This window comes from Acartia tonsa, chromosome 3, assembly GCF_053477335.1.
Source record: "Acartia tonsa isolate MP-2025a chromosome 3, ASM5347733v1, whole genome shotgun sequence".
Lineage (NCBI taxonomy): Eukaryota > Metazoa > Arthropoda > Copepoda > Calanoida > Acartiidae > Acartia > Acartia tonsa.
The window spans coordinates 59,044,446-59,057,166 of NC_137262.1; the positions used below are offsets into that span (position 1 = coordinate 59,044,446).

Here is a 12,721-nt window from a genome sequence, read left to right on the forward strand (position 1 = left end):
CGTGGCACTACGGAAACCGCCCTCGTGCCATCACCTCGCCAGATTTTTTTGATTTTTCTTGCTAAATTGCACAAATTTGAACCATTTAAGACAAACTTTTTCTAATAAAGTTGACCTTTTATTTGCTCTGGATTTCAATATCAAAAACATGTCCCAAGTCAACAAAAAAAATCACAAGTTTCAGGAGAAATTGTAGAGGATTTTTTAGAAAAAAAAAGGTTTTATGTTTTTTTTTTTTATGTTTGTCTCTTAATGATTCAAAATTTTCTAATTTGGCGAGAAAATAATAACTGCCATGTCAAATTTTAGAGTTCTAATCCTATTTTAAAGTCTTAAAACTAACACATTTACGGAATTCTGCAAAAGCTACCTCCCCCTTATTTTTTGTTAAATTTTCTCTATACCTACTTACATACCTTCTTTTTCTTCTCTAAAAATTCAATGTTTTCTATACATTGTGACTGTCTGAAAAAAATACAAAACTATAAAAAAATATTAGTTTAGAAAAGAAAATCTAAATAACTAAAGGGCACTTTGTATCATCAAAAATATTAAAACAAAACTTTCCATTTGTTGTTTGTCTGTGGGATCTAGATTTAGGTAAATATTTACTATTGGTGAAAATTAGATTTTTAATGAAAAGAGAAATCTGGTTATTTTCGTATAATCTTAATCAAGAAGGAATTGTGTAAAAACTGAAAATAAGTTTAATGGGTCAAAACTTGTAACTGCATATTCATATTATTCAACTCGAAAACCTTTTTCCTAACATATATATATGAGTAGGTACATGTTTATGAATTAAAATATTAAGTGAAAACATACAAAAATATCAAATTAGTATAAAACATAGATAATTTCCAACCAAACTTGCATTAAAAAAAACAAGAATAAAATTTTAAAAAACCCTTAAATCTACATGAAATAAATCGGAAAAATATAAAAAAAACATAATATTGAATTGATATCTAGTATATAGGTACCTACCGATACAAATGAATGCTAAATTTTCAAAAGCCAATTTGTAAATATCTTTTTTATAACTGTCCCCTTAAAAAATTGAGTAATTTTGCAACAAATAGAAAAATCTAGGTACATTATGATACATCAAATGCAAAATCATGAATATTAAAACAGTATTCCATACATAAATATTAAGAAAAATATGTTCATATTTCTTATAACTAAGAAAGTTACTTATAAGTCCCTTATTAATATCAAAAAAAATGTGTTTATATTTCTTACAACAAAGTAATATATCTAAGCACTATTTTCTAATGATTTTTCTTCTCTCTTCTTCTTACAAGTTGGTTTGTGGAACTTCCAGTCAAGTTTCTGGCAAGCTGGAGTACAGTACACTACAAAATTACAAGCTCCACACTTCTTCACTGTAGATACTTCACATAAAGTACGTTCACATTCATTCTTCTTTTTAGTGCATACCTCTCTCAACTTGACAGCATACTCTAATGGGAACTTTGTCTCCATCTCATATCTAATCCTAATTGCCTCTTCATAATCCTTAGGTTTGGCATTGTAACTCAATAACAAATCAATTATATTCCAATACTCTGGTAGTGTAGCTAAGAAGTTACAAAATAATCTGAGAATACTTCCGTATTGAATGCTATGATTTGGATTAGCCCCATATCTGAGAAGTGTTGATACAATCTTCTCAGCATCATCATATCTAATGTAGGCAGCATAAAAAAGTGGTGTGTTTCCAATTATATCATGGGCATTAGGATCAGCACCAAGTTTCAGAAGTTTTTCCAAAATCTTGACTTGCTTGTTTTCATTACTTCCATTATACATCATTCTGATATCTCTTTTATTTTGTTCAGTGAGCCAGCTCATTCTTTCTATATGTATCATTCTTCTACCAATGATAGGAGCAAACAGAGGGCTGAACTGTGGATATCCCTCTCTTGTGTTCAGTGTTTTCTTTAGATCCTGTTCTGACAGTTTCTTGATATGTTCAATAAAATCTGAATAGTTACCAAAGAACATATGAAAGAAGATATCACTGTAATAACCTTGACCAACAAAATTATATTTGCTCCCTGGCAGATCTACATCAGGTATCAAACTGTTCATAGTTGCATATTCTGCTACTGATGAACACCGATGAACAACTGGATTTTCAAAACTTTTCTTTGGAGGATTCTTCCTTAAGTCTTTGATTAGTTCAGCTGCTTTATTGGCACTCCAATAAAATGTTACATCAAGTAAAATTGTACCTCTTTTATCACTAGTACTGAGATGTTTAATATCTTGTAATGAAAAACGAACATGTTCACCTTCAACTGGTTTGTGCTCAGAATGAATTTGTTCCAGTTTAGAGTACAATTCTTCACAGGAACTAGAATTGAACAACTTTAACCAGTCAACAATAACAGGATCTAGTGCTGTTGCCATTGTTGATAAAGGATGGCTGTTCACTTTACTCCAAATAACTGAAAAATATTTTTTTATCAGCTGATTTTTAATACTAATATTTATTTGAGAATAGATAAACTTATAAGAGTTTACACTATTTCAGATATTAATAATTCATCAAAATGTAAAAAATAGGGCCAATACTTTTAAATTTAGAGGAAGTATCATAAATAATTTCAGACAATAAATTCTTTAATCAACTAGAAATTTAATTCTTGTGTTAATAAAATCTGACATAAAACAGCTAAAATAAAAAAGCTACTTGTCCTTTACCCTATACTAGCAGCTTAGCCACTAAAGCCCTTTAGGTGCACTTGAAGGAGTTAGTGGGGGAACCGGGGGAGGAGACCAGGGGAGGGAGGCTTCACTTTTAATGCTTAATACTAAAACATAAAATTTCAAAGAGAAGTTTTAATGATTTATAAATAATACTCAACATATGACACTTTGATTTAAAACTTTTAACCAAATATCACATGAAAAAAATCAAAAGTTAAATCATTTGAACCTAATATAATATACCTACCTAATCAGCCCTGATGGAATCCTGCCCTGTTGGTTTTTAAAAATTTTGTGGTTTATGTGACAAATTATTTTTGTTAATATACTTACAATAAAATAGGCCATTCTAATGTGACCTATGTAGAAAAATCACATAACTTTAACTTAACCTGTACAGACACAAAATCAGACTGGTAAGTAAAAGTAAAATTTTTTTTGCACATATTCTTAACTAAGCTACAGTTAACATATTCTACTAAAATATTTAAAGTCGTACTGACCACTCTAAATACATTTACTCATTAAATGCCTTCAAAGAACTATCCTTTTGCATTATTACCTTCAGAAATAACTTTGTTCTTGGTTTTTTTCTTCTCTAAAAATTCAATGCTTTCTACCTATAGGTACATTGTTACTGTCTGAAAAAAATACAAAATTATAAAAAAATATTAGTCAAGAAACCAAAATCTACATAAATAAATGTCCTGTGTATTTTCAAAAATAAATTCAAGCAAAGCTTTTCTTTTAATTGTGTATGTGGGATCCAGATTAGGGATGGCCAAAGACTTTTTTTCAAAATAGTATAAAATAGTATGCAGAAAAAAAGTTAATAGTATGTACAAATTCCATAAAATAGTTAAAATAGTATGAAATAGCTTGCATTTAAAACAAAATAGTGTAGTATAATTCAGTTTTAAGTTTTTGGCTTAAAAGGAGAAACATCATTTACTCTCAATTGCTCTGTAAAAGTTAAGAGAACATTTATTTAGTTAGTCAGTTGCAATTGAGAGTCCTTACACAGAACACTATCTGGTTTGGGGTCGAGTCTTATTAGACCAATTCAGCTATTTACAGACATCCTGCTACTTCAGAGTTATACAGCTAATTAATACCTTTGTATTAATTAGACAGACAGTCATCCTGCTACTTCAGAGTTAAACAGCTAATTAATACCTTTGTATTAATTAGACAGACAGTCATCCTGCTACTTCAGAGTTATACAGCTAATTAATACCTTTGTATTAATTAGACAGACAGTCATCCTGCTACTTCAGAGTTATACAGCTAGTTAATACCTTTGTATTAATTAGACAGACAGTCATCCTACTGCTTTGGTGTCCTGACACACAAACAGACATCCCGCTACTTCAGAACTTTCCAGCTTAAATAATCAATAGTTTGAATTATTAATATATTTAACCATATAACCATTTCTAAATAAAGTATACATATTTAATCTTATTTACCCAAAAACTGCATTTAATCCAATATAAATAAATACTTAAAAAACTGTTTGTATTTTGAATTAAATATTGAATCTACTCTATCATTAACTTGTGTAAGTCTGTCTACATCTCAATAGTATAAAATAGCATGCATTTTAAACACAATAATGTGCATCAAAACAACTTAATGCCTTAAAATGTAGGCAGGGGAAGAAGGAGAGGGGGGGGTGTCTATAGGTGTTGATTCTTGCATAAACTATATATCATGCCTCTGACAGCTTTAGTCCAAAAAAACTGCTCTGAAATTAGTTAGGTAAGTGGTAATGATTGCCTCGATGGGGCTAGAAATAGGATAAACAGGGCGACCACTCTAAAACCAAAAAAATATAGTATTTTTATAGTATATTTTTTTTCTCCATATAGTATATATAGTATATTATTTTTTACTCATATAGTATGATATAGTATCAAATTTTGAATTGTTTAGTAATACATAGTATATTCATCATCAATAATAACTCAAAGCAAAGCAGGTCCACTCTGGACAGGTAAAATTTAAATTTCTTGTAAGAAGAGTTAGAGGTCAACTTATAAAACAAAGTATGTATCTTTTTGGATATTTCTTTTTACATATTTGAAGAAAAAATGACATATAACCTCTATACTGTTTTATAAGTTGACCTCTAACTCTTATAAATAAGAAATTTGAATCTTTTACATGTCCTGAGTAAACCTGAACTTGGAGCCGGATATGTTAATATTATCAAAATAAATGCATATTCTGTTATATAAATTGACCTCTAACTCTTCATATAAGAAATTTGATTGTTTACCTGTTTAGAGTGGACCTGGAGGCCTGCAGGATCTGAACTTGGAGGTGTATTTTAATATTTTCTACAATAATAACATCCAAAAAGATGCATATTCTGTTTGAAAAGTTGACTCCTAAAATAAGAGGGGCGGGTGCCACTTTTTGAAACCACTAGTGGCTTTGCCCCTAGCCTCTAGGGGCTTTGCCCCATGAGGTAATGGAAAGTCAACCCTCCAGAATAAATTTATAGTTATATTTTCAAAAAAGTTATCCTTTGCCGAATTACTCTTTGGTAAAATTAAACCCAGGTTGTGCGCCGTATGCATAAAACTTATAACTGCAACAACTTTTTTTTTTTGGGGGGGGGGGGGTTCATGGGGGCTTTGCCTCATGGTGCAGTGGGGTTCCAACCCAATTACTGTTATTTTTTTTACAAAATTAAAAAAAATAAAAATTTGGAAATGGGGATTTTTTTTTTTTTGGGGGGGGGGGGGGTTGGGGTGTACCACCCTCCTAGAAAATAGCCTAAAACCACCGGAGGACCAGTAGGTATATTCCCAGAAGAGTAGAGCCCAATTTGTTCAGCAGTTACTGAGATTTTACAAAAAATGTAAAAACTTTTTTTGGGGGAGGTGTTTTTTTTTTAGTTTTTTGGGGAGTTGGGGGTGTCCCACCCCCCAGGAAAATAGCCTAAAACATCACAGAACCAATTGGTCTGGTATAATCCCTGAAGAGTAGAGCCCAATCGGTTCAGCGGTTACTGATATCTTAAGCTTCAGACGGACAGACAGACGGACAGATGGACAGACAGACAGACAGATGGACAGACATCAAGCTTCTTTGTATAATAGATAATAGATAAGTAAAGCGAGCATGATCTCAGCCCATAGAAGAGTTACAGTTCTAAAAATCGGCACAGCAGTTGCTTTTGAGGAGAACAATGTGGAACTGAGAAGTAATGGCGGTGGAACCGCAGCTCCCGCCGAAAACCACTGTTTCCCACCAAAATTTTGTTGCCTTCTCTGACCATAACAGACAATTTTCAATCATCTGAGATAAACTTTTTTTACATAAAAATTTCCCTTATACTTTCACTTGACACTTGTAAGATTTTATACTTGCATTTTTTAAAAATATTGACATGTTTCTTCACAGTTCCATATTGTTCTCCACAAAAGCAACTGCTGTGCTGAATTTTAGAGCTGTAAATCTTTTTGGTTTCAAAAATGGCACATCCACCCCCCTCCCCTTTGATTTTTTACCTGTCCAGAGTGAACCTGGAGGCCTGCAGAACCAGAACTTGGAGGCAAATTTTAGTTTTTTCTTCAGATATGTTAATAATATCCTAAAAGATGCATATTTTGCTTAATAAGTTGATCTCTAAATCTTGAAACAAAAATTTTAATTTTTTTTTACCTGTCCAGAAACCACCTCCAAGCCTGCAGCACCTGAACCTGGAGATTTATCCAAAAAACGATTAAAAATAAGTGAACTATTACCTAAAAGTAAACTTTCCCCCTCCCCCTTCAGTTAAATCTATGAGATATAACTGATGTGTTTAAATCATAATTACAAACAATAATATATTTTAAGGGTTTTTCTTCATCTCTTTCTTACTGTAGAGCTTTATGCATTTTTGTCGTATCACAGTATCTTTTAATAGGTTATTTAGGTTAGGTTAGGTAAGATAAAGGTTAATGATTGCCCCGCAGGGCTAGAGCCTCCACAGGGGCTATAAATAGGAGAAAACCTACTGTAAAAATAAGTCAAAACGCTACTGAAGAGGCGTTGTCACAAAACTGACAACATTCGTTTTTTGTTATATAAATGTAATATTAGGTATATAGTATATATAGTAAATTTTGGTCAAATAAAGGTAAAAATATATAGTATATATAGTAAATTTTGGTCATATAGTATGCATTAGATTATGACAAAACTCACTCACCTTGTCATTATTAAAAGCTTGAATTCTGAAAGCATAACTTGAATTAGATCTCTGTGATACACCCCATGATTGACACGTAACATAGACAAATAAGATGACACTCGCACGTCCTTGTAGATAATGTAGATACTCTGTGACTTTATGACTAATGAAGGAAGCAGCTGTTTGTATCTTTGCTATATACTCTTATGACTATGCTTTGTACTTTGATTTGATCATTTGATGACTGTTCAGGTTCAATCTAAACATGAACATTATTAATGATTAGCGTCTCCCTTCTTTTTGTTATCAACCTCTGGGTGAGGAAGTCCTGATATGTTTCTTACTGTTGAAGATATTGTAGTTAACAGACTAGTAAAATCATATACTCTGTTAGTGTCGACATTAACATTAGTAGCTGTAAGATTTAAGGGAGGATTCATAAATGAGTCATCCAACGGTTGTTGAGGAAATATGTCATCAGTGTCGAGGTGTTCATTCATATCTGAGTAATCCCATTCAATTGAAGATTTTTCAGATGTTTCGGATCTATTGTCATCAACATTGCCATCTAGAAAATTTTCTGTAGTTGAGGAAAGTCTAGTTTTACGTTTAACTGGGCAAGGTGATGTTGATAAAGGACTGTCAGAATCTTTATTTAATCCATCTGTTTGAGGGATTTTTGCTTTCTTGTTGTAGATAGATGAGATTTTTTGTTTAGCTGCTATATTTTGAGCTCTTGAAGATGTTCTTGGTGTATTTGAGGATTTGTTCACATTTTCTAGAGATTTGGCTCTTTTTAATTCATGTGATGCTTGTATTCTTTGATTTTCTATTTCCTTATCCAAACTTTGGTATAATTGCGGCCTTATATTTTCTGTGGTTTGGGGACGTATGAATGCTTGATATTGTTTTTGATGATTTTTTTTATCATTTGACATAAATACATCATCATCATCATCATCTCTTGGTATTTCACGAACAGGGTTCCATATAGGTTTTGATTGTTTTTTTTCAGACTTACTGATCACATTTCTATTTTGAAAAGATTTGGTTACATGAATTCTATCGTTAGTTGTTATATATTGCTTTGCTCTGATAGTCGGATTTTTAGAATGAGGATGTAAGATTTTTTGAATTGTTACTTTCTGATCATTTGTTTCGGCAACCATGTATATGTTTTTAGCCTTATGTTTTTCATATTTGTCAGCCGCAGTCACAATATCTCCGGGTTGAGGGTTTTGTTTGATTTGAATCGGTAATGATGAATTGTGTTTTTGGTTTGCCAAATTTCTAGTTTCTATTTGTTCTCGTCGGATTTTTTCATAATTAAGATTTAAACTTGCGCCAGTATGCATGTCTCTGTTGAAATGTATTTCATAGGAAGATATTTGACCTTTTCTTCTTAGTTTTTCATTTAGCCTAGTTATTGCTATTTGTAGGGTTGTGTTGGATATTGGGCGTCCGTCAACACGTTTTAATTCTTGTTCTATTTCAAAACAGCCTTTGTCTACAACTGCATTTGCATTTTTGTTGAATTGGTCGGTTTGGACAATTTTAATCTGCAGTTTTTCCAAATCCGGGTCCTTGTTGTTTAATAATGGCACGAATCCTGTGGCATTATCTACTTTTAAAGTACATTTACCTGACAATTTCAAAGGTAGAATAGTACTTATTATGGCTTCCTTAAGTTCTTTATGCGACTCTGATTTAATTATTTTAGCTGAGGTGTATGAAGAAAAATGGTCTCGTGCAATAAATATATATTGGCTCTGTCTTCTAATCACATCACCATGAAAGTATAGGCCAGGAGCTGTAACATCTGTCAAAGTTTGATGGTATGATATGTCAGGTATTTTTTTCTGTGTACAACAGTAAAAACAATCATTATAAAGATTTTCCATTGCTGCTGTTAATCCAACAGAATAAAATGATTTGTCAAAATTTGATTTTAGCTGCGATTTTGATGGGTGTTGTAGCTTGTTGTGTAGTTGCCATAGTAGGGCAGGTAGATGAGATTGAGGTATTACTATAAGTTCGTTTTTAACAGATGAGAACTTATTTGGTTGTGATTCGACAATTAACAAATTTTCTTTTGTTAATTTAGCAATTGTGCACAATCTTCTAATCTCAGATTGTATTTTTCCAGATACTTTACTAGGCGTTTTACCTGATTTTATTAGATATTTTGCTTCTTTTGTAGGTTTTTGTTGGTCTTGAATATCATTCCAGGCTTTTTTGTTGTTCATACTTTTATCTGGTTCAATGTTGTTGATGGATGGTAAAAGAACAGAATCTGAGGTATCATTAACAAAATTGCAAATGGAACAGTGTTGAGTTTCACATTTTGATGGATGACGACTTTGGTAGTCACTGCTGACGTTTTGGTTTGTCTTCCCACTGGCTAGTTGTACAATTATTGGTATTCTATTTATGTTAGTTATTAATGATTGTATTCGTGGTGAAGCTGAGTAGTGACCTTTCTGTATTTTTTTTACTGCATCTGCAACGGTTTTTGAGTCAGGCGATATGATAATTGGTTTCTTGCATTCCTTTAACAATTCGTATTCTGCGTTTATAGCACATGAGAATGCCAGGGCCTCTAGTTCACAGGCCATCCATTTTTGGTGATTTTCTGATAATTTCACACTATGGAATGCTACAGGTATTTTTTTTTGGTTAATTATTGCATAAACCGTGTGTCCAAGGCCTGGGGGGCTTTTAGCTGCGTCACATTCAATTAGAAGTTGGTCTTCAGGAGCTGGAAGGTATAGAGTCTGTAGATTGTCCAGGGCCGCCGTTGCTTCCTGAAATTTGGAAATTAGGTCTCTATTCCAATTTATCAAATCTTTAGATTCTCTGTCAGAAACTTCAATATCAAATGGATTTAGTATTAAAGTCAGATTTGGGGAAGCTGGTAAAAGAGTTTTATATAACCCAATATATGACCTTAAATCTTTAACATTATTAATGTCAGTGTGCTTTGTATTTTTCAGAGCATTTACCCGATGTGGCGAGGGTGATAAATAGCCTCCTTGTTTCCATATCCAGCCTAAAATATCTACGGATTTTAAGAATACCTTAGTTTTAGATGCTGATATCTTGATATTGGATGCTTGAAACTTCTGTAGTACATCTCTGTAATTGTTTATTGTCTCCATTTGTGTTCTTCCTCCTACATAAATATCATCAGCTATACGCGCAACTTTACCTTCTTTCATTTCTGGCCCTAATATTTTGCTGAGAAGTTCATCTAATTCTTCAGATTGACCAATTAGCCCTTGCCCCGATCTTTTAAGAAATCTAGTCCCTCCAAATGGTGTGGTTATGCCTAGCCATTCAGCATCTGTCATAGACATATGGTTTTGAAAAAAACCTGATTGTAAGTCTAAGGTTATTATAAAGTTCCATTTTCCTAGTTGGCTAAAAATATCTTTAGGTTTGGTGACTATTGTAGGCATATTTTTTAAAAATCCATTTAGCTTTGAAAAGTTTACTACAAGTCTTACATCCTCAACTGACAGTTCATTTTTAGCTTTATTTTTGGCCTTTTGCTTTCTAACGAGGAAACTGGGAGAACAATATTGTATATTAACATTATAATCTTGTGGAATTGCAAGAACACCTTTTTGGGTTAAATCGTCACAAACCTCTTGTAACAATTTTTTTGTCTCAAAATCATAATTGATATTTTGAACTTTAGAGGCAGGGGGTCTACTTGGGCTGGCCCAGTTCAATTCCACGATATGCTTTCCAAATCTATGATTATAACCGACGGACAAATCATTATTAAAAACATCTTTGTAAGTGTGATTAATATCTTTAACATACCTCAGTATTTCAGGATCTACATCTTCTTCATTTATCTCAATGTTCCCCGTGTTGTCTTGGTCCTTTTTTTCTTCCAATTTCCTATCCATGTTGAAAAATTGTGGGTTAGTTGTGTTGTCGCTCAATGTTCTAACTTGTACTTTGTTAGATTTCTTTAATATAATTGGTTCTTTAGATTGGTTTTTTATTTTTATTTGTCCGTTTGATACTGAACAAATTTGTGGTTCCGGCCATTCCTGAGATTTGTTTTGATGCCATGGCTGTACTGCTAATAGTGTGTCGTCTTTGTAAGGAACTTTAATTTCAATTTCTTTGTTTGGCAGAATCACATTTAAATGACTATTTTGTAACAGTAAGTTATTTGGTTGTGTAGGCAAAATTAGGGACTTACTAGTTTCAGAAACTGTATATTTTTTGTGGACAGTTATTGAATTTGAAGTTATATCTTGAATGACCGAATTTTCTTTCATGAAATTAGTACCAGCTACAAAATCACAGTGAAGATTACGAGTTACTATAGCGTGAAATGTAACGCTCCAGTTATTACGATAAAATGTTTCCTTTATTTCTCCTATAGACTCTAGTTTTGTATGTCCATCTGCTAAATTTGAAAGTTGCGAATTGGGCCTTATTTGAAATCCATGTGCAATTACTGTGGAATGTTTAGCATAACTTACTGTTGCTCCTGAATCAATATCCAAATGGCATGGCTTGTTGTTGGCATCAGTAACTGTCAGGGTCTGTGTGGGCACGGGCATGATGTAGTTAAGATTCGGAGTAGTGCTGAAATTAGAGTTATGCTGAATATCCGTCAAATTTAGCTCTTTAGAATAATTAAATATTTTACCATTAATATTCTTATTTACCTGGATTTCATCAATGGGTTGAGTGATGCTATCCTGTTCTGTGTAACCATATTCTTTGATAATGTCATCATCATCTTCTTCCAGAGAAAGTGCATTAAGTTGTTGCCCTATTCTTGTTGTCAACATTTGCTTGTCTTTTGATGATAATGAAGGACATGATTGTTGACCCAGGTAATGGCTTGTATAAACTGTGCGGGACAAGCCTTGGAGATGACATACTCGACAGAATGGAGGGGCTTCGCTGGAAGCTGCTGTAGGTCTCTGTCTTTGGAAACTGTTGGGTTGTTGGTATCTTCTTTGTTGGTGTTGTTGGCGATTATTTCCTCTGAAACTACCACGGTTAGTTGACATATAATTACATTGTGGACTATCTTCTGTATCTGATGTTGTTGATGTTGTTCCATTAATTTCATTTATGTATTGTTTGCATTTAGACAGGATTTCTGTTTTGAAATCCATAATCCGTGTTCCTTCGCCCATTCTATGAGAGTATTGTTCACGTATGTAGCCAGGAAGTTTAGGGTGAATAAGCATTAGAACATTTAACAGAATTAGATCTTCATGAGAAGCCGTCAACTTTTCGTCTTCTTTCAGAGTTTCATTTTTCCATTGTATTTTTGTGTCTTTTTTTGCCAGATTACCAATTACCATTGAACGATATTGATTGTAGAAACCAATAGGAGTTGTTTGACCAGTTGCGTCGTAGGATAGGTCTAGTAGGTTGAGAAAATGTATGCCTTGTTGTTGAATATCGAAGTCTTCTCTTATTTTTTTAAATATCCATTCAAGTGATGTGGAATGTCTGATTATAGGATTGTAATAATCTTGATGAATATATTTGGCGACAATCACAATAAATTGACGTAAGTCACGTCTAATGTCTGGTAATGAATCAGCTGTGTCTGGTGCTTTGTGTGAAATGATCCTTTTTTCATTTTCCTCGGCTGCTTTCCAATTATCATATGTGCCGCCGGGTAGGAATTTTCTGAATTTATTTTCACATTCGAGATACACTTCGAGTTCTTCACGCCATATGGAAAACTGCACATCTGTTACTCCTTCATTGGGCAGTTGTTGTGGCGGGTAGATTTTGATTGAAGACATTTGAGTGTCAGGGTAT

At 32.9% G+C, this 12,721-nt stretch overlaps 1 protein-coding gene and 1 long non-coding RNA gene across 2 annotated transcripts; both read right to left on the bottom strand.

Annotated features, from left to right (window-relative positions):
* Positions 1-464: 464 nt before the first annotated feature.
* LOC145314707 (uncharacterized) lies at positions 465-3,361 on the bottom strand. The gene is made up of 2 exons (XM_080154730.1): positions 3,281-3,361; positions 465-2,456 (listed from the first exon to the last, which is right to left on the bottom strand). Exon 2 carries the CDS (start codon positions 2,416-2,418, stop codon positions 1,261-1,263), a length of 1,158 nt encoding a protein of 385 aa, XP_080010856.1. The 5' UTR covers positions 2,419-2,456; positions 3,281-3,361; the 3' UTR covers positions 465-1,260.
* A 7,840-nt stretch (positions 3,362-11,201) lies between these two features.
* LOC145314975 (uncharacterized) lies at positions 11,202-11,740 on the bottom strand. Its single transcript, XR_013877898.1, has 3 exons — positions 11,602-11,740; positions 11,389-11,518; positions 11,202-11,219 (listed from the first exon to the last, which is right to left on the bottom strand). It is a non-coding gene; the product is annotated as an uncharacterized LOC145314975 (long non-coding RNA).
* Between the last annotated feature and the right edge of the window lie 981 nt (positions 11,741-12,721).